Source organism: Bemisia tabaci, chromosome 9 (genome assembly GCF_918797505.1).
Source record: "Bemisia tabaci chromosome 9, PGI_BMITA_v3".
Lineage (NCBI taxonomy): Eukaryota > Metazoa > Arthropoda > Insecta > Hemiptera > Aleyrodidae > Bemisia > Bemisia tabaci.
In genome coordinates, this window is record NC_092801.1 from 7286810 (window position 1) to 7309509 (window position 22700).

Genomic DNA, 22700 nt, shown 5'->3' on the forward strand with positions numbered 1-22700 from the left:
GAAGGAGTTATCAGTTTTTAAGGTTCCCTGGCAAAGTTTTTAATTTGTTTAATTTTTCAAATGTTAGAACACAAATTTTGGAATATCGCAACTTCAAACAAGGAAACCAAGAACTTTGTGGTGGATCCTAAAATTTCAAAATTAAAAAATTGTCCTTTGATACTCACATCGCAAGGTCTTTGATAAAAACAGTGCAACAGTTTTCATTATTTCAGTCAAGGAAACGTCAAAAATTGTTTCCCTCAGTGTTAGTTGATATTTAGTAATTAAATGGTGCAACTTTCTGCTTTCCTCCAGCACGTTTATTTTAATATGCCTCAGAAGGCACTTATTGTGTTCCTACCTAAGCAGGGAGGTCATTGGAGTTTAAAAATCTTACTGGCTTACTTTATGTCCAGAGGATTGATGCGATGGAGCTAAATGCAATGGCAGATGTATTCTGCCCTGATGACAGGAAAGATCCTCTACTAGTCGGCTCGATTAAAAGCAACATTGGACATACCGAAGCTGCGTCTTCTTTAGTCTCACTGACAAAAGCGATCATTGCCCTTGATACTGGTTTCATTCCTCCTAACATCAACTATGACAATCCAAACAATGATGTTCCTGCCATTTCAAACTATAAAATTAAGGTAATAACTTGAGGAAGATAATTTTAATTGCAATCAGTTAGTTTAATTTGAAAAAATTGTCCAGAGTGAATGAGTGATAAAAAATAGAACATCTACAAGGAAGAATGTATAATTGATGACTCTGTTGCACATTCTTTTTTAAACAATTTTTCTAGACTGGTTTTGAGCATGTTACTCATCTTTAGCGATGACGCGACTCTAAGTTGAGACTCTATATGCGGTAAAGTAGTATAAAGTTGGAAAAATTACTCCATATTCGGAATGTTTGAGTTGCAACTCATTTGGTTAAGGATCCTAAAAAAGGAGGAAATCTTGCAACCCCTAATTCCTATTTATCATGAGTCGAAATTTTTGTCGGAGTCTTTTTTGTCAAAGTTATAGTTATTTTAATATGAAATTGTTTGTTTGAAGGTCGCTGAACAGCCAGTGTCACATCCTGCCATCAGGCCTTTTAATAATCTTCCACTGAAATTAAGAAAACTATTGAAAGACTGGAAGTTAACGCTTTTTTCTAAGGGTTAAAAACCTTATTAGTTTATAAGGCATTTCATTCTTTAAATTATTTTTGTAATGATGTTTAAAAAGTAAATTTTGGGGGATTTTCACTGACAAGTATGCTTAGACACTATGTTTTTGTCATTTATGTACTCTAATGTAAATAAAATAAATAATATTGTGTTGAAATATTCACTTACTTTTTTCAATTTTACTTCAGGTTGTAAGTGAAAAAACTCCTCTCATTTATGTACTCTAATGTAAATAAAATAAATAATATTGTGTTGAAATATTCACTTACTTTCTTCAATTTTGCTTCAGGTTGTAAGTGAAAAAACTCCTCTAACAAGTGATCTTGTGGGTGTTACTTCATTTGGTCTCTGCTGTAACTATAGTCATTCGATTCTAAGACGAAACCCAAAAGCCAAGAAACCCAAACTCCTTCCTCACGAGATGTTCCCTGATGAGCTGCCTCGTCTCCTCCTCCTGTGCGGGCGCCACGAGGAAGGTGTTCGTGAAATGTTGAAAGTTGTCGAGAGCCACGGATCAGATGAGGAGTACGCTGCTCTGATTCACCATGCTTTCCGGAAAAACATCCTCAATTATAATTATCGAACGTTCACCATGATGCCGAACTTGAAAGAAGAAAAGGAAAAAGAACATGAGGTAAGTCTCGAAACAGGAGAGTAGCGCAGAGACAAGAGGGACGCAACTATTTTGTTAGCCTCCTGTGTCGTAGTGGTTGTAGTGCTGACTCTGTGACCAAGAGGTCCTGTGTTCGATTCCTGGCCAGGTGACCTGAGTTTAATCGTCTCATGCAATGCAATGGTCACCTGGAACTGGGGTATCAAGCATGGTATTAGCTTTGCGGGTTTCTTGAAAATTGGTTTAAAAAATAAAAATAAATAAACAAAACTTAGATTTTCTAGGGAAAGCAAAGAGAATCTATTTTCTTAGGTCATAAAAAAGTTGTATGATTCTGTCAGAAATGAGATGAATATTTTTCACTTTTTTACTTACGTGTTAAATATAACAGTACCACTTTATTTCTTATTTTTTTTTTTTTTTTTTAAATATGAATTCTCTAATAGTTGACTGTAAGTTAGTTGTTTTTGGTAATTTTTACGTGGGATCAGATCAATGACAAGCTATCAACATCTGTTTTTTTTTTGATAGCCAGTCATACGTTTTACCTGGCAGAGGCACAGTAAATAAATCTTGTAATCCGACAAACCACAGACAACACACTATTTCAGCTTAATTTTATCTCATCTCTTTGACAAGAAAAATTGAGAGTATTCAATCTGCAATTTTTTGTTCCGTTGAAAACTATTTTTCTAAATAAAAATTGAGATCAAATCAATGTAAAGAGTCTGAAACTTGCAGATTGCGCAATTACCCGGAGGGAATAAGCGGCCATTGTGGTTTGTCTTCTCTGGAATGGGCTCGCAATGGCATGGAATGGGAACTCAGTTGATGAAGATTCCCCTATTTGCGCAAACGATAGAGAAGCTGCAAAGTATATTGGAGCCACGAGGCGTAGACCTGAAGCACATTTTAACAAGCACTGATAGAAAGTTGTTCGATAACATATTGAATTCCTTCGTTGGAATTGCTGCCATACAGGTAATTAAAAGCTATTTACCCTCATGGTTACCTCCATCTTCCATTCTTTGAAAACAATGGTAAAATGCTGGCCCGGGAGCCTGACTTTTGGTCAATGGGTCCTAGGTTTAAATCCTGGTGGTGGCAATAAATTTTCAGGGAACTGATGAATGTGTCCGCAGAAACAGGTTCGTTGCGGCCTTAATCCCTGAAACTTTGAAAGCCAAGAGCATGAATGTGCAGTTATGGCAGCTTAACTAGGCTCTGCCCAGTTTGCGGGGCTGTGAAGAGAGAGAAAAAATAATTTAAAACAAATAAACAGACAGGTAAATAAACAAAATCAGGCAGAAGGTTTTTGTTGTAGAATGTGTCAAATGACAAGAAATGGCTAAACTTAGGAATCACTGATATTTGTTTGCTACAGTGCAGACTTACCGCATACTTTACTTTTCGATTGGAAAACTAAGAAATCACGGTCACTACAGATAAGTTTTACAGAAAGAACAGAAAATGATCACGGAAATCAAATCGTTTCTCCTCAAAAAAGTAAATTTGGAAACACCTCAATCAATGTATGTTTACAAGTTCAATTTTTGAAATCATAAAGTCTCTAAGTCAGTTTTGAGTCATCATTTGAGGGGCTTGAAGGACAAGGCGCGTAAGTGCAGTTTTTGCTGTTTCAAGAAATACTTGTGCAAAATTTCAAAATTACATGGAGCCTTATGGCAGAAAGGAAGTTTAAACTCACTATTTGATGCTTCAAAGTTGAATTCTAGTTGTAAATTTTTCACAGAATATATTTTCAAACTAGCTCTAGTTGAATGAATATCTCAATTTTTTCGAAAACTGCATTTATGCACCTTGTTCTCCAAGCCCCTCGTTTGTCCGACTGCCTCGGTACAACCAAGCATTGATCCTAATTAGTGAAACCACCCGTGTATTTCCCCGTCATGAAAATCCGCACCCTTTGCAAAAACCCGATTTCAATAGAGTTTTCCAAAAACGAATCATTTTCACACTATCTGGGTTTTTTTCTATTTTATTTTTCAGATTGGTCTAGTCGATATTTTGAATGCTTTGCAAATTTTTCCAGACGGTATCGTTGGCCACTCGGTAGGAGAGTTGGGCTGTGCCTACGCTGATGGTTGTTTTACGGCTGAAGAGATGATCTTGTCTGCTTACGCCAGAGGTAGAGCCTCCATCGAGACGGAGCTGATCCACGGAAAAATGGCTGCAATTGGTAAGACACGATCTCCATTACGTGAATTTATTTGTTCTTTTTTTCCATCGTTTGTCAGGATTCAAAATGGAGATGTTGCATGTGTGAGGGATTTGCGATTTGACCATTGATTCTAATGTAAAAGTTTGCGAGAAACACGATGGTGCCAGTGGTTTTCTCTGAAATTAACTCCCAAGCTCAAAAAAAGCTCTCAAAGTGAGACCAAAATGGAGGGGATATCCCACCCTACCCTGAGAGTCCACCTCTACATCAAAACAAACTCTCCATGCAAAGATAGGGAGCAAATACATTGACAGGGTTGCCGTGTTTCCAGTTTTGGAGTCCCCAAATAAAGTGGCAGCCCTGCCAATGTATTTTCTCCCTATCTTTGCATGGAGAGTTTGTTTTGATGTAGACGTGGACTCTCAGGGTAGGGTGGGATATCCCCTCCATTTTGGCCTCACTTTGAGAGCTTTTTTTGAGCTTGGGAGTTGATTTCAGAGAAAACTAGTGGGACCATCGTGTTTCTCGCGAACTTTTACATAAGAATCAACAGTCAAATCGCAAATCCCTCACACATGCAACATCTCCATTCAGTGGCAATTTTCATCACTTTGAAATTCTGGTTGTAACTTCAAGCTCTGATGTCAGTCACTAAAACTCAAAATTTTCTCAAATTTAAATTAAACTTAAAACAGTTCGATGTAAAAATGCAAACTTTAACATGACCTTTCATTCTACTGATCAGCGCATGTTTTACGAATTATCCTTTCTGCATCACATTACAGAGTTAATTCCACTTCTTTAATTTTAAAATCTCCTTCTAATTCAGGAGAGACTAATCAGTGTGTGCAACAATTTTTGTCATCACTATCTCAGTGCTACTATGAGATTACATCAAAAAAGTCTTTACACCTGATTTGAATTGATTTTTTCACGTACGGTAGTCTCTCTTTATAACAACGCCCGTTATAAGATAATTTTCTCTACAATGAAAGGAATTACTGGATGCCTCGAACTTCTTATTTTAGTTACACCTGGTCATAATGATGAAAATGAATGCAGACGATATATTACAGAGAGAGAGTACTGTTTTTAATTGTCAGTTCATTTAGTTATTCATGTAACAAATCTGAAGTTTTACAATGGAGCATTGGTTTGAGGAAGGTCCCTTATGCTTCATTTGAACCAACTATTTTCCAGGAATGGGTTATCAAGAAATAAAAGATGAGCTTCCTCCTTCAATTGAAGTCGCTTGTCATAATGCAGCTGATAGTTGCACATTATCTGGTCCCTCTGACGATGTTGAAGAATATGTAGCAGTCCTGAAGGAGCGGGGAGTCTTTGCCAGAGCCGTTAATGTCTCGGACATTGCGTATCACAGTAGATATATTTCTCCTGCTGCTCCCAAACTTCTGAAATATCTGAAGGAGGTATGGTTTTTTCATTAGTTTTACCAAACTAATCGCCTTACTTAGCTGTGCAATTAAGGATTTTTTAATTAAAACCCTCAATTACGATTAATGTAATTAAGTGTGGCTCTTCTTGCGGAAGAGAGTCCTGGTTACCAACGCAATTTTGAACAAAGCCACAAATCAAAACTATTCACAAGAAACTGGAGCGAGATGAGAGGGCAAAGATAGAGCTAGGACCCCTCGTCCGCAAGATACACAGTTTTGAAGGAGAGTTAAACCTCTAATCTGCCAAGTTCAGGTCACGAATTTCCTTGATCATGAACTAGGGCTGGGTAAGTACCCGAAAATCTTGAATATTCGAGCTCGAATAATTTGTTTGATATTCGATTCGAACTCGAACTTGAAAACCTCGAATTTTCGAACTTATTTATTTTCTTTAATCAGTTATTATATTTGAAAATATTTTGGTAATTCTGAATTTTTCTCTCCGCAGCAAATACGAATTTCTACAAAAACGTTACCCGACCTAATATCCAATGAATTTATTTATTTCTGATTTTGTAATCTTCAACAATGATAGTAAATACTAGATTTCCTTTTTAACTTAATTATTTCTATCTTCAGTGCCCAAAAAATAAAATGTATTGAATCACAAGATAAAACGTAAAGAGAAATCATTTACTGTATCAATTGAAACAACATCAAAAATTTTTGCTCTGAGTTGAATGACGACGAGGTGTTTCTGATCAGAAGGTATAAATATTTGATTCGATATTCGAACTTCTTTTTTTTAAATTTGATTTGATTCGATTCAAGGCCATAAAACCATATTCGCCCAGCTCCATCCTGAACTACTCAATGTAGATTTTAACTTTCATTCTCGTCGTGAGAAATTCGATTGCTTTGATCGTAACTTATACCCATCTCCTAATTCCAGGTAATTTTGGAGCCGAAACCAAGATCCAAAAGGTGGATCAGCAGTTCTATCCCGGAGACAGAGTGGGGATCACCATTAGCAGCAACTAGCTCACCAGAGTATCACACAAATAACCTTCTTAGTGCTGTTCTCTTTGAAGAAGCAAGCAAACACATTCCCAAGAATGCAATTGTAATCGAAATCGCTCCTCATGGATTGCTACAGGCAATTTTAAGAAGATCCTTGGACTCGGAGTGCACTAACATACCTCTAACTCAAAGGAACAACAAGAAAGCTTTGTACTTCCTCATGACTGCAATCGGAAAGTGAGTGTCTTATTCAGTTTTGTGTATAGATTTCTCAGCCCAGTTTCACGCATCAGTTCAAGAAACTGTGCAAGAAATTTGGCGCCGGCTAAATTTCGATATTATTATATGATATTTTCCTTACGACCCTCTGAGCCTAATGAGCTTTCTAGATCGGTCTTTCTTTGCGCCAAAGTTGAGAAAAGTTGGGCTATAAAGTTAATTTATCAGTTTTTTCATGAGATTATTTCAATGGGAATGAGAGATTTACTACAAGTGTGTGAATGATGATGCGCCATGCGCTGTCTCATTTAGGGGATTTTGATCATTTTTGTCTTATCTTCAAAGCCTCCGAAGAAGTAAAGGCTCTCCTTGATCACCAATCAAATATTTTACTTTATATTAAGTTGAAAAATACTGAATCATTCTTTTTTTAGCCTCTCAATAGCTCTGCGCTGATTTAATAAGATAATGTCAAAATTTGAGTTACAAATTTAGAATATTTTTCTAAAAAAAAACAAAAAAAGGAACACTATTCTTAGAAAGTTGAAGTATCAACATGTTAGGTAAGGAACATAAATTATCGTATTTTAAGCAAACTGTAAGTTGATTTATTTCATCGTGTAAATAAATGTCATGAATATTTCTCTCATTTCAGGATGTACTTAGCTGGACTTGAGCCTCAAATTGAGAATTTGTACCCTCCAGTCCAGTTCCCTGTTTCAAGAGGTACTCCGTCTCTCAGCACGCTGGTAACTTGGGATCACCATGAACAGTGGTCCCTTGGCAACATGATGACAGTGGTAATTAGTTCAGCAAGCTCTGTTTATCCTTAAGTGAATGGACTTGTTAAGTCATGCATTATGAAACCATGGTGGCAAGGACCAGGAAAACTGGGATTTATCAGGGAGTGAAAAAGTTCAAGGAAAAATAAGGTAATCCGTGCCAAAAGCCGGGAATTTCTTCTTCTGCTTTTGGACGCATGCCAAGGATTGTAATTGCACCCGAGCCGCTACTATTGACCTCTTGAATGAGGTATTTGAATCTTTAAATTATCAGAAATTATATCTAGAGAGGTTTTCATCAACTGGATACTAAAAACCTCTGAACCAAATTCTATTAAGTGCCGAAAAATCGGCTGAAAGATGAGAAAAGAAAATAATAATAATTATCAATATTCATATCTGGAACTCAAGGAGTCATACAGTTTTTTCCAAGAAAATCCCGGTGCAGTGAGAGAAAATTTTGATTTTTCGATAGGAAATGAGTTCCTAAAAATCAAGGAATGAGCAGGGTCAATAATTCTAAACATTCTAAACACCATGTTTGAAACTCAATATTATTTTCGAAGTATTAAATAATTGCTGCAGTGATCACGTCCTCAAACCTCGGACTGGTTCTCACAACCTCTGCTCTTGGGAGCAGCAAAATCAGGAAGCTTCGCTTTTCTGATGATGTGTTAAATTAGACCCAAAATTTGTCAGCAGTTGCTTTCTTGATTGGTCATAACTAGTGTTGCGCCAAACGGCTAATCTCTTGGAGGGAAATTTCTCTCAAATGAGCGTTTTTCCTCTGCAATGAGAATCTTAGTTTTAAACTAAATTCCAGCGCACGCTGGCCAGAAGACGCCGCAGCAGGCAGCGTGACTCTTTCACCATTCAAAAACCGGCAGATCACATCATTTTCCTTCTCTTTCCATTTTTATGCAAATTAAGCAGTTCTCAGTTCTTTAAGATCTGTGTTCTAAATGAAAAGTGTCAAATTTTTTCTTTCCAGATTGGGATAATTCCAGGAGAACGCTTCATCAATATTAATCTAAATGATGATCAGCTTTTCCTTTGTTTCAAACTTCGGGATCGTTATGTTTTACCCTCAGCTGCTCTTCTGGTAATTTTTTTTCTTTAACGATATATTTATTTTTTAATTTATTTTTTAATATTTATAATAAAAAATCGTTTTTAATTTATTTATTTTCTTAAAAAAGTATGCAATCTGGAGTACCGTAACTAAGGAGGGTTCTGTAACTGATTGGTAGAAATGTATTTTGCGCATCATTTTCAGTTATAAACTGATCTTGCCGAGAACGTTTGGCAAACATAGAAATTATAGCATTGTAAATATGTTTAAAATGAGTTTTTAAGGGGTTTCCTCAAAAATTTCCCTCAAATATTAAAAGATCCTCTATGGCGAGTTTTGTTGGTCCAGTCCTCATTTTTTTTTTTGTTACTGTGATGTTATTTCTTTGAAGGTTAATGTGTGTCACTTTTGTTGAGTTCACAAAAATACTTTCCAAAGTTTTTAGTTTATCCCTGTCTTCGTAGCCTGATTCTGAAGAATTTAATGCCAATGCCAACGTTTCGTTTTTCAGGTACCTAGCGATAATCCAATTTGTTGTCTTCAAAGTTAACACTAAATGAGTGTAAGCATTTCTAGACTGCAAGAAAAGATCCGCCATATTGATGCTTGCATTTACTTTCCCCGCTAAAATAACATCAGATGATCTTCTGTCATAGTCTCTAAGTGTGTAAACTTATTCGGTGTTGGCTCTACATAGCTTGTTAAATTATCTGTTTAATTCTGTTCTAATTTTAAATTTTTGGTTTGTCAATTCAGTTCTATGTTTGGGAAACGCAGAAATTGATCAACAGCAATCAGCTTGACCATCCAATCATGTTTGAAAATCTGCAGTTCTTTAAGAACGTTGAAATTCCTAACAAATGTAGGTAATTTTTTTTTTTTTTTTTTACGAAGACAATTCATTTTTGAATAATCACTGAAGGCCTTAAAATCGCTAAATGCATATAATCTTTGCTCAAACTAAGTATGACTTTTCTTAAAAAATGAAAAACTGACTGAAGCACTTCACAAGTATGCAAGTTCTGGAAGATTGAAGGTCCCTCTAATTTTTCAATAAAGAGTTACGTGAAGGTACCAAACCACACAAGTAAAATAGATTTCTGAGATTTTTCTGATAGTGCTTACACAAGAGAGTTTGTACAGCAATGCTTGATTATCTGACCACCAATTATCCAACGCTTCAGCCATTGGTTGTCGTGAAAATTGAGTTTTTGTTGAAAAGTAAATTAGCCATCATTACAAAAACCATTTTTTTGGGCAAAAATTGAATATATATCAAAAGCCAAGGAATAATACTGCTTAACTGAATATTTTAGAAAAAACGTTTTGTCAACTTTGCCGCATTCTGCATTGTAAAATATATTTGAATTTTTTCCAAGTCAGCATGGAAGTACTTTAATGACGCTACAACGTATTAAAAAGAAAAATTGCAAATCAAACCTCAAAATTACAAAAATGGCGAATTTTTTCTCTGTCCTGCAAAATCGTTAATATGCAGATAAGTGGTATTCTTCCTTAGCCATCAATTTGTGTTTTTTTTGTTTTTTCTCCAATTAAATGACTGTTTTATGTGTACAATAAAAAATTGGCCAAGTTTGTGCTTTTTGGTCACAAACCGTCTAAAATTGCATTTTTCAGTCTTCTTTTGGTGGTTTTAGCTATCAGACTTCCTTTGTATCGGACGCGGCCTTTGCAACTGATTTGCGGATAATTTTGTCATTTCTGCATTTGTTCATCAATGAACTTCCAAATTTAAATGATTTTTAAAATACTGGCATGTCTTCTCCTGAACCCAAAGCTTTTTCAGGAGAGACAAAATGGACTTTATTTTGCAATCAGGAACTACAATTTCTGGCTCATCTGTAAAAACTCTTTTGTGCTCAAGGAAACTGATGGTACATACGTTGTTTCTAACCTGCGGGTCGATTATTGAAATTGATAGACAAAGCGAGAAACAAAGAAGACATAGGGAGTATGGAGCTATCCTATTGGTTGAAATGGGTTGTTCCAATATACTAAGTGAGAAAATGATGGACTAACTATCGGGTCCCTCATGGGTTGTTGTTACTTAGTCTGTCACCTACCCTCTTTGTCCATTGCAATCACCCGCCTCCACCAACAGGATCCCTTCATATCTCTTTTGTCTTCTTTGTCTATAGCTTTGTCTATCAATTTCAATAATCGGCCCGTTGAGCCAGATATTGTAGTTCCAAATTGCAAAATGTAGTCCTAATAATGATGTGCTCAATATCCTTCACTTTTTATCTCTTTCAAGTAAGCCTAAATTGTTTTTATTCTTTTCTTATAGCTGTGCTCCATTTATTTTTGCTTTACCAGCGAGGAAGTGGTGACTTTGAGTACTACTGGAATGACGAGCTCATTTGCAAAGGCAAACTTAGTTTATGGGAGGGAAAGACTGACTCTCTGAGCGTTGAAACAGATATATTAACAGCCAGTGAAGTCCAACCGAACATCAGTATATCCTCCGACGAAATCTACCAGCTTCTAGAAGGAAGTGGCTACCACATCAATAAGAAGTGGCAAACCATCATCAGGCAATCGTTTTATGATGACGGTAGGTTTCCCTGTTTTTATAATTTATTTAAAATCAGGGGTGGTTAGCCTGAGTTTTAGAGAAATGCACTATGGCGCATCAAGTATGAACCAGGAAAAATAGTTATGAAGTTTTACCTGAGTAATACTCAATGTTAAGGACATAGTTTAATGGTTGTTTTCATGTTCAAAAATGTTTTTCTCATTTGTAATTTTTGACAGTGCAAAATTTACGACTTGTTGAATCCATAACCACTCCCTACTCATTTTTTTTTTTCAAAATGCAACCAGACTGCGTTTAAATGCAGCTATGGACGATTTAAAATTGTCAAAATGAGTACATGCCTAAATGTCTCTTGTTCATAGTGCAGAAATCTTGATTTTTTTTTTTTAAATAAAGGAAGGAAAAAATACTGCACTATGGACACAAGTATATCTGAAAATTTAAAAATAGGAATATTGACTTTTTCCCCTCTCAAATCCTCATGAATTACGCAGCAAATAATTGGCCCTGTTATCGAGCAATGGAAAAGTAATTTTTTCTGTTTCTTTTATTCTAGAATGGCACGGAGTCGTAACATGGAAGGATAACTGGATTGTCTTCTTAGATTCTCTTCTGAAATTGTCGATTTTAAAAGAAATTGAAAGCGGTGGCAAAATGGTTAAACTAACTGAAATTCAACAGCTGATCATCAACCCAACAGTGTTCAATAAACCTTTAAAAGGTATTTAATCTGACATCTTGAATCAATTAAACTAACGTCGAAAAGGTAGGTAGAACCTTGGTTCAGTGTACAAATTGAGAATCCGAAGTGCAAAATGTTTCTTCGAACTTTCCTTGGGACCCTTTAATTTAAATCTCAAACTTTTTTGATGCGATAATTCAAAATCAAAATTTCAAAAAAAAATTTAGAACGTTGTAGTAGAACAACACAGTAAAGCCTTGATTTATCAGATTTCACAGGGTCAATCAGTTTAATCGCAGAATCCATTAATATGATTCCACCAATACCATCATCAAGTTTCTCCTGTTGCTTGAGACAAATATGCAGGCGGACTAGAGTATGGCCTTGGCAACTCTCGCTGCTTCTCCTTGAGGAAGCATTTCTCTAGATTGGCTTTTTGATTGGATCTGTGACTATTTTCTTTTATCTTTTGACGTACAATCTGCGCAATTCATTACATTAACGGTAACATTGTCTCTTCGGGGAAAAGATAAATAGGAAATTGATCCATTCAATCAAATGCAGTTGCAATTTCAATCGGTCAATGGTCGAACATTTTAACATTCATCTTATGGGCCTCCTTGGGGGAACTAGAGGATTGATTCGTTAAATTGCCATCTGATGAATCGAGTTCCAACTGCACCTGAAAATTTGGAATTTTTGTAATCTGATGAATAGAGATCTCACTCTTCCTGAAAATTTGAAATGGTGCTTGAAATTAAATAAAATAAGGCTGAGACTTTCCGAATCTTCCTGACCCTCCAAAACTTGGCCAGAGACAGTGCATCCTGTTATCTTGCACTTTCTCAATCCTTGTGGAAAATAACTTTGGAAGGACTGCCAAGTGGTAATGGTTACACACCGTTGGAGAAAAGAGGAATTGAATCAGTGAGTTCGATAACAACCAACTCTGAAAAAGTAAAATGTTCAGGAAACAGAAAAAACTGCACAGGAGGCAAAGAAGTTAGTTTTGGAAAAATCTTTTTGTTGCCAAAAAGCAAGTACATATTTGCTCGGAGACATTGTGAAGGACCAAGTCGAAAAAGATGCTCCATGTTTAATGACAAAGAATTAGGCGTTAACCACTTGCTGGGTTGGTGTGTTTTCTTTCTCACTGATTCTCAGATACTGACGTTTCGTGGTTTGCCCCGCAAAATTTATATTTATTGACTTGTAACCCTTGAATATTTTTATAACTTGTCGGTATAAGGTATATTGAACGGAAAAAAGAAAACCACAAAATTCGATGGCCACCCCTTTTTCTTGGAAGGCCCAACATCGGTATTTCCAATCATATACTAAATCTTTTCTCTCTTAAGTACTTTTTTTCTAACAAATATTTAAATTGATTGTACTGAGTACCCTAGAAAAGTGTTTTGTGAGCTACTGGCCTCGAAACAGTCCTCCGCTATCTCCTCCTCCCTCTAATGAAATAGGGAGGCCCGATATCAGAGCGATTTTCCTCCACCCTTTTCCCCATTGCTGTCTAGAGCACCTCTAATTGCAATTTCAAAATTTCCGTTTGTGTGCAGATGCATTTATCCAAAGTGTCACTACACTGTAAAATAGTGGAAATCGAAAAAAACCTGTGTTGGCGTGTTTTTGAACTCTTTAATTGAGTTGAGCTTTAGTTTCCTTACATAAAAGTTATTAAATCATAAGTCGATCCTTTTATCAACAGATTTCAACACAGTCTATCATCTAATCAGCAACACTCTAAAATGTGAAGGAATCTTTATCAATGGAGCTAAAGCAACTTCTCTGGATATCGCACCGTATCCTTCAATACTCAAGCTTGAATCTCAACAGTTCATGCCAGCAGATAATTTGAACCTGAAGGTATGAGCCTTCAACACATTACATCTACAAAAAGAATGCATGAACAATTAAGGAGTAAATAATATTAAAATATAAATAATAAAATGACTTTAATTAAGCTATTATTAGCTGTAATACTAATCACCGATGGTAAATGAATATCAACTCATTAAAGACAGTTGCGTACACAGTTGGATAAAAGCAAGAAACAATATGAAATGGTAATTGAAAATAATAAAAATTACTAAAAATGCTGGGATTTGAACCACAGACCTTTCTGCCAGAGCGCAACACTCTTAGCCAGTGCAGCACTGACATGAAAGAACGTTATTATCTCAGTTCAGCAAGCGACCTTCTTTGGCACTTTTGGTTCTTGTTCGGGAATTCTAGGGCCCATTTGCGATAAAAAAAAAGTAGAAATCCAATAGTTTCATATGGAGAATTTTTTGGTCACACTCCGATCAACTATGAGACATCCCCTTAATAGATGTGGAATCAAATAATTGTTCAGAAGTTTCTGTGGGGAAAATAAATTTGCCCACAATTTAAAGCTAATCTTTTTTTTTCACAGGACGAGAAAGACTTTGTTGCCTTCTGCGTGCAGATGATGGTAGATTGTTGTAATCAATCCAAAGAATTCAACGAGAAATTGAAAATAACCGTTCTGGAGGTGCAAAACGGAATTCAGATCCGAGTCCTCATCCCATTCATTGAGAGCATCCTTCAAAAACAGTCCAACCTGGAGGTATTTGAATAACTTTTCCGCAGTATTTATGAGGCTACAAATTGGAAAAGCCAGAAGGTGATATTGGGAAATGTTAGAAAATTCACGCTGAGAATAAACATAGAAATTTTACCCTCTTAGTTGATTTTTTCTCATTCTCTCTTGCAAACTTCACTCTCAGTTTTAGATTTTTCGAAAGAAATTGCTTCATTTTTTAAGAATATATATGGATTTTATATTGAAGGAGGCCAGAAAAGTCCATTTTCCTGAAGTCAATGAACACAGTTCTTTTATTAAAGTGTTTGAGGCATGACTTGCATGCAAAATCTGAAGTGAAAAAAGTATTGGACCACGAAAATGGTAATCAATTTACGGTTTATGGAAAATATTCGCTGTTTGAAATCCTGTAAACTTCTTATCCCACCCTTTTAGTGCACGAAAAATTAGCCATTTTTTGGAATTTTGTTTTGAAGATACTCAATTATTCTATGAAAATTTAACAATTTTCTATGAAATATTAATAAAAACGGTTTTTATCTTTTTCAAAACGAAAGAAATTGATCAATTAACCAAAGTAGAATTTTTAGAATAATTCTCAATCAAGATATTACAATATGAATGAAGATAAGTCACTCTATTATATTTATGTTTCAAGTCGAAAAATATACTGTCAGAAAGAAATCTGTGTGCGGTCTTACTCTTATCAAGCTTTGTGTCGACTAGATAGAGATCAAAATCCTTGAGTACGCTGTTTTTTCCTTGTCAGGCATATTTTTTTAACCATTATTGGTAATATCTGAATTCCTGCTTTCAGACGTATTTCAAAAGAATGGCTGTGGATGACATGAACGAAGACTTTTACTCCGGAAAAGACTCTGATAGTTGTCACTTTCTGGTGACTGGCCACTATCACTTTTTCGACGCCCTGTCAGTTCTCGAGCACAAACGCAATGGTTTCCTTCTCGTGAGAATACCCACCGATGAACCGATGTTCTTGTTCGTAGCACCGAAGTTGCAGAAAATAGCAGAGAACTCCACAGGAAAGGAGAGATTGATCCTGTATCGTTATGTAAGAAGAACATACATTTCCCTCTCATTCGCTGTTACATTTAGATAAAAATTTCTTGAAAGTCTCCTTTTTTTTTCCTCAATGAGAAAAACTTTCAATTTTATAGTTATGAGGTTTAAAAATGTTGCCCCTTGTTTTAAAGAGAGCCTGAAGCAATAGTAAACAAAAAGGCAAAGTATGGAATATTCATCCCATCAAATACTAGCTCCTCTTCAAAAACATAGTATTCGCCTTATTTCAGCATGCACAATTTTGTCAAATATTTCTCATTTTGATGCCAACGTCAGATTTTTCCCACCTCTAATTTTTTGTTTGCAGATAAAAAGCATCCATCTCACTTGACACAATGAGGTAGGGGCAAGGAATTTTAGCAGGGTTGCAGTATAGGTTTTTCTGACATAAAATTAAATGAAAAAATAAAAAAATAAAAAAAAATCCTTCCTCCGGCGAGAGAAAGCTAAACGAGTTCTGACAAATCAAAAGCCGGCAGTCGAATTGACAAAGCAAGGCAATGACTGTAGCTAAGTTTAACCAATCAGTAAACGCTATTTTCCTTGTCTGTTTATGTCATCAAAGCCTGTCAAAGGTAGGACTGTCTCGAACGGGTCGTATTTTTGGCATTTTCAAATTCGGGTCTCTTTCACTTTGGGTCAAAAAACTTTGAAAAATTCTTAGAGGCGCAGTTCATTCTGTACCTTCAAAAAATGAATTAAAAAGAATGGTAAAACTCGTATAAAGAATGGGTTCCACTGACCTATTGAGCTACTTATTTTTAGACATCATCTATTGATAGCTCACCAAAATAATCGGACTGAAAAGAATAGGGAGAAAACGTTGTGTTAGAATCTTTCTATTCAACAAGTGATGATCCAATCAAGTGGACTACATTTTGCAAGTAGGAACCACAATCTCTGGCTCAGATTAGAAACAGTGTATTCACGATTTGTTTTCCCATGACCATACATGTTTTTACGGACCAGCCAGAAATTGGAGTCCCTAATTGCAAAATGAAGTCCGATCGCATTTTGTCTTAGTTGTGACTCTAGTAATTTCAAAAAATTTTTCCCCAGAAGCTCTTAACCGAATTATTTGTCTCATAGGTCAATAGTGTTCTTAATCCTCGGTTGCACTACAGTGTGGTAAATGCATGGAGCCATCCCGATTGGATTAACGAAACCCAAGGGAAGTTGAACGAAGCTGCGGAGGAGAAAGCTCTGGTATTCATGGTCGTTTATCGGCAGCCTGACTATGGAATCCAACTTTTCATCAAAGAAATGGCAAAGTTGCAGTTTTCCCATCTGCTCAGGTGAAATGTCTCCTCAATTCTCATGTGTTAGAACCTCAACAGATTATTCCCAGAATGGAGAATTTGCATGCAAATTTTTTATTGCTTCATCTGAAAGTGCTTAAAGAACTGATTTCACAGTATTTTTTATAAATTTTTCCTGTTGTGGAAAACAGCATAAAAATAGATTTAAAAGTGAGGAAATGCACCGCTTAGTGATGTCATCTGGAGGCATTTCCCATTTTAACACATGTATTTTAGCAAATTAGATCACTTTGTCATATCTCCTCTAATGATTGTTCAACTCATGAACTGAAGGTATCCTCGTGTTCAGTTCACTCAGTAGTTTCCTCTTAAACAAGGAATTCATCAAATTTCAGACACCTGCAAATTCTCTATTAGATTCTACAACCAGTTGAGGTTGTTAAACGTCTCGGGAGACTTGGAAAAGTTAAGGAACTTTGATAAACCTGGAAAGTTACAGAATTTTACCAGAAGTCAGGGACTTTTTCCAGTAGTAGAGGATGCCGCACAGAGCGATCGTAGAAAAGTAAGGGAATGTTGATATTTCAGTACATTCACCACCCTATAGTTTCTTCATAATACTCCAACTTTAGGATATAAATTTAGAATCCACCTTGGCCGCCAAGCCTAATTTTTAGTAGGGCTGTGCGAGTACTCGAATTTCGAGTCGAGTCGAGCCGAGTATCGAGTACTCGACTCGGCTCGAAAGTTAGGTTAGGTTTGAGCGAGTACTTGAACTCGGCTCGAGTGTCAACAACACGAGTTTTTTCGAGTATTTCGAGTTTTTTTGAGCCGGAAACGCCGAAAGAGTCCAACTTCCAAACATTTCAATCATACTTTAACTATTGTTAGTTTTGCCATCATTTTAAGATTGAATAACATCAGAGTCTCGTCGGCAAATTTCTACCATCCGCAGCGCCAACACGCTACCGCCCGGCGATTTCCTGCCGCGCGCGCGGTTTGTAACTACACGGAGTCATATGAGCGCATTTATGCGCGCGACAAATTTCAACCTGCGGCGGCGACCGCCGCTTGGAAAACTGAAAGTGAGCACGTGTTTTGGACCTTTTGCGCTCCAGAAAAACGGTGTCGCGGCGGCAGAAAAAAGGTGCTGCGGCTACAAAAATAGGAATCGCGCGATTCCAAAAAACGTCGCGGCGACAACTGCCGCCGGCGACACGAATTGCGTGCATAAATGGGCTCTAAAGCCTTTACTTGTGCCGCCCGAAGTTCCTTTGATGTACGCCGCGCCACGCCGCTTCTTGCCAAGTTTTGTCCTCTTTTCAAATTAAACCGCGGGAAGTTATTTTAACGCGTTACTGCCGAACATTTTGTAATTTTAGTGTAAATCCTTCCTAGTGTGTCATCGTCAATAATTATTAATATCATATTATGAGTCTTGTTTGAAATTATTTGTTGTAGAAAATAGATTAAATCACGTTTTAAAACTCGAAATTACTCGAACTCGACTCGAGCTCGACTCGGCTCGAGGGTCATTTTCAAAGCTCGAAAAAGCTCGAACTCGGCTCGACTTAGTGAAAAAATACTCGAACTCGGCTCGAATCCAAAAAACCAGGCTCGCACAGCCCTAATTTTTAGAAGCCAAAATGATTTTTTGCACATAAATTTATCATGCCGCATGAATAAATCCGAACTGGAAGTATAAACAAAAAGCACACAGACTTGTAGCCAGTGCACATGCAACACATTCCAGAGATTGGAACATTGGCGGAGTTTTGGGGAATTGTATGACTCTGCGTTATCCCCCCTCTTCCCCCATCACTTTTGTCACCTGACTGATTATTTTGCTTGGTTTTTATTCCCATCTCGAAAAGTGCGCTCGCTGAGAGTGCTGCACTATCACTACTTTAAGAGTTCTCTGCAGATCTCAATTTTTTAGGTGCCATATTTGGTCAGTTTTCTGAGTTGCTAGGCCCATTTTAGAATCCATTTGACACATGGCAACCGATGAGTTTGGAAGAAAGTCCGAAGATGATCTTTTCTGCCTAATTACACAGATACGAGTGACAGAAGTTTTATAATGTGAAAACTTAAAAAAGCACCTTTGGTAAAATAGCCGATTATTGTCTTTTTTCTGAAGCCCAATTTGCTCTCCATGGCTAAAGAGTAGGTTAAAGTAGGTCTCCGATTCTACAATGAGCCCTCAGACTTTGTCAAATTTCCTTCGATAAAATACGAATTTTCTAAGAAATCCGAGAAAACTTTTCTTCCAGTTTTTCAGAGAATTTAATTTTCCATCAGATTTAAATTATCTAAAAATTTCAAGAGACAATGTTCATAATCCCCTCCAAAAATAAACATATCTTGTTCACACGGCGTTTTCCCTCAGCATGGCAGTATTATTTCATAAACATGGGGCAAATATTTTTGCAGAAAATAATCCGAACTGTTTCATATTTTTTCAGGTATGTTTTTATACTGGACAAAACTGCACCCCACTTCTCTTTCAGCAACATCTTCTATCGCAAAGAACTACTCAAAGATCTGCCGGTCAACATTTACTTCAACGGAAAGTGGAGTTTCCTCAAGAAGAGCACGATCAAAGATGCCATCCAGCACTTCTACCCCGACGAAGAACCTCGCATTCATTTCTCTGCCTCGATGTTCGAAGGTGTAGCTGTTCACTATCTAGGAGTCAACGTCAAGAATTTATCGTTGGATAGGAGTTGGAAGAATCTGGAGCTTGGTGCCTTGGAGTGCTCAGGGTACACTCCGGAAGGCAAAGCCGTGATGGGGTTGGTGAAGTTACCCGTTGTACCAAGGAAATTAGTTCCAGACCAGAGATTGTCTTGGCATGTTCCCTCCACTTGGACCATGGAGGATGCGGTAACAGTGCCGTTGGACTATTCCTTGGTAAGCTATGAAGTGAATTTGCCCCTATCACAGAATAGTGCTTTGATGACTGCACCTGGGGTCTCTACTACCTGGGAAAACCGAGAAAACGGGAAGTCCAAGGGCATTGAATTTGGAGGGAGAACCCAAGAAATTTGAGATCAACTCTAGAACTTTTGCTTTTACAAACGCTGCAGGTTTTGTCCACTCGCATGTAACCACTCCAATGTAGAATAGTATCGTGAGGCAGTGAAGTTGGACTAGATTTTTACAAAGCAAAGGTAGCTTTTTTGGTCGTCAGCGACTGGAGTTATACTCCTCTGAGGCGAACGTGGTTCAGCAAAGAGTTACTGCAAGGAAAATACAGGAGAAATACAGTCAACTTTAAAATTTTTAAAAGTAGAAACCCTTAGCATCATACAAAAAGCTAAATAATAACATGTTGGAGTAGTGTGTGGTTCATCTCGGTCATGACTGAAAATCAAGTTGCAGGGGGTAGCAATTGGTACTGTTTACGAAAAGAATGCATCATTTATAATTTGAACTAATGTGAAGTATTTTAGGTGAAATGCATAGCGATACAAATTTTGAAAAAAATATTACATTGGTTTAAGTGAGGAAAACAGGCACATCAGCGGAAATTTATTTTTCAGCTATGAAATGCATCGTTTGACCCATGAGGGGTTGTGGGGTCATGGTGTAGCGGGTTATGCGATATGCATCTCTTAAAATTTATTGCATTTCGGCTTTCTATTTATCGAACTCAAAACAGGACTTCTGATGTTCAGGAGGCATATATGTTTCACAACTAATCAGGAAACAATGGATAACAGTTAATTTAGCCCCTAAGAACTTTATTTGACCTTTTGCAATGAATTGTAACCCTTTTATTTACTTCTGGCTTCGATGTGTGATTAAGAATCTCTCATATGTTGTCACCATGTCCCTAAAAATTCAGTATAAATTTACGTAGATGGAGAATTTTCATCCAACTCTTTATTCTTGTCTAAATCATTTTATTTTTGATTCCAGGCATATTTTGCCTTACTATCGGTAGCCGATCTCCTGCCAGAACACAAAGTGTTGATCCATGCTGGACTCAGCACCATTGGTCAAGCGATGTTATCAGTTGTCCATAGTGAAGGAGCCGTGGCATTCACCACTGTCCCGCATGCAGCAGCCCACACAGCACTAAGCAAATTATGTCCGTTTGTAAGTCATTTCTCTACCTATCATGCATATCACTTATTTTTGGGTTTTCGTCTCATACCGTTAATCAATAAAATATTTTAAAATGAAAATTCAAGAACTTAGCAGCAACCCCCTACACATTCAAATTTACTTTTTTATCATAATAGAGAAATTCTGCAGCATTTGCTCAAAGTTTGACTCAGTGAAGAATATTTGAACACATGTGAATTATGAAACTTTTGTTTCTTAATAAGAGTATTTTGGCAAGTCGCAATATTATTTAAGATTACAATCAATCCTGACATTTGCACATCCTAAAAAACTGATATCGGGATAATTATTTTACTTTTATCTCAATTTAAGCATTTTAAAGGAAAAGACTAAAAGAAACAAAAATGGAAAGATGACGCATGGATTAATGAAAAATTAGGCGCCGGCTAATTTTCGCGATTGTTTTATATGATGTTCCCTGTGGCCTCTTGAGGACAACAAGCTTCTTTAATCAAACTTCTTATATGCAAATCTTGAGAAAAGCAGGGCTGAAAAGTAAATTTTGCAGTATTTTTACTTGCAATATCTGATAGAAATGTTATATGTCTTATTGGTGATCAAGAAGAGCTTTTGTTTTCTTGTGGGCCTTGAAGATTAGACAAAAAAATTCAAATTCTTCTGAATGATAACAGCGCAGCACTCACATATATATAGCAACAGTCTTGCATCTTTATGGACATGTTTAAGAAGGCCAAAAATTTCAGCTCCACTTTTCTCGATATTGGCGCGTTGAAAGTTTGATTTTAGAAGCTCATTGTGCTCAAAAAATCGTAAAGAGCACCATACCAAATAATATCGAAATTTTGACAGTACCAAATTTATTGGTCTCCTTTCTGTGCACAGCCCTTTTATTCTGAAAAGGGGTTTGAACAGTACACATCAATGACCTAAGTGGAAAACCAAGTATCTCCAAAACAGTGCTTCAAAATTTCGACTTCTATTCTATTTTTTGAAGAGAAATAGGCCAAATTTTTAACTTGAAATCCATACAGAATATTCTGCCATCAGAGAAGAAAAAGCAAGGAAGTTTTCATGAAATTACAGTGACTAGTTCTCCATAGAAGAAATGAAGTATGACAGGAAGTCTATAATGTCGCAAACGGAGGTACAAGGTTTCGCATTTTGGCCATCAACATTATCTATCTTCTCCACTTTTATCAGTGGATTTTCCCCAAAGAATGTCATGTGTTGTCGCTTTTCATTGTTTCTTCATTTGTTCATTGAATTTATTGCTCAAGATCAATTTCTTCATGTGAGGTTTTATTTTTTCAGATTCCGAAAGAAAATATTCTCGATACTTCTGATCCTCATTGGGAGCTGAAGCTCAGGTTCATGACAAAAGGGAGCGGTGTAAATATAGTTGTGAACTGTCTGAGTGGAACTAAAACTTTTGCGTCAGTTCGATGTCTAGCCGTACATGGGAAATTTTTACAAATGAGTTCCACCGATTCATATAATAAAGAGCAACTTGGTAAGTTTTTTCTCTCTCCTCATCGCTCTAGGCCAATGCATGAAGCAACTAGGTAGTGAAGAAGTAGGGGTTGTATTCATAGTTGGACTTCATTTTGCAATGGGCCTGTTGCAAACTTTTGCTAGAGCAAATATAAGAGTTGTTTCCTACAGATGATGCCTCAAAAATCACGATGGGCGCATCGGCAAAGTCTGAAATGCACTCATAACTTCACAATCTGCGTAAGAAATTTGCGTTTTTTTGAGCTTCCCGCTTCAAAAATGATACTACGGCACAGGTGAACATTTTGTTAGAAGAGTCGTTCCATCGTCGGCAATGTTCATCATGGCCGACGCTTCCGCAGTTCCGCGCGTAATTCGAGGTGAGTTCAGGGTCAATCAAGGCGGGCGAGGAAAATATGAACGTAAACACGCCGATTGTTATCTGGTCTAATGCTGTTCAGGTGTTATCTCGTCTCATCATACGTGTTTTGGCGAATTGGCGTCGGCCATG

General features: G+C 36.8%; 1 protein-coding gene across 2 annotated transcripts in view; it reads left to right on the forward strand.

Annotated features, from left to right (window-relative positions):
* The window catches only part of LOC109033165 (fatty acid synthase), a 37856-nt gene that overhangs the window by 10316 nt on the left and 4840 nt on the right, over positions 1-22700 (forward strand). For both annotated transcript variants that reach the window (XM_072304219.1, XM_019045644.2), the window contains 18 exons: positions 399-632; positions 1449-1793; positions 2514-2753; positions 3783-3972; positions 5155-5384; positions 6304-6608; positions 7246-7390; positions 8364-8474; positions 9201-9306; positions 10753-11019; positions 11558-11722; positions 13404-13561; positions 14112-14285; positions 15079-15333; positions 16434-16639; positions 19069-19516; positions 20528-20707; positions 22010-22208. In XM_072304219.1, coding sequence (XP_072160320.1) covers positions 399-632; positions 1449-1793; positions 2514-2753; positions 3783-3972; positions 5155-5384; positions 6304-6608; positions 7246-7390; positions 8364-8474; positions 9201-9306; positions 10753-11019; positions 11558-11722; positions 13404-13561; positions 14112-14285; positions 15079-15333; positions 16434-16639; positions 19069-19516; positions 20528-20707; positions 22010-22208 — 3958 coding nt within the window. The remainder of the gene's footprint in view (positions 1-398; positions 633-1448; positions 1794-2513; positions 2754-3782; positions 3973-5154; positions 5385-6303; positions 6609-7245; positions 7391-8363; positions 8475-9200; positions 9307-10752; positions 11020-11557; positions 11723-13403; positions 13562-14111; positions 14286-15078; positions 15334-16433; positions 16640-19068; positions 19517-20527; positions 20708-22009; positions 22209-22700) is intronic.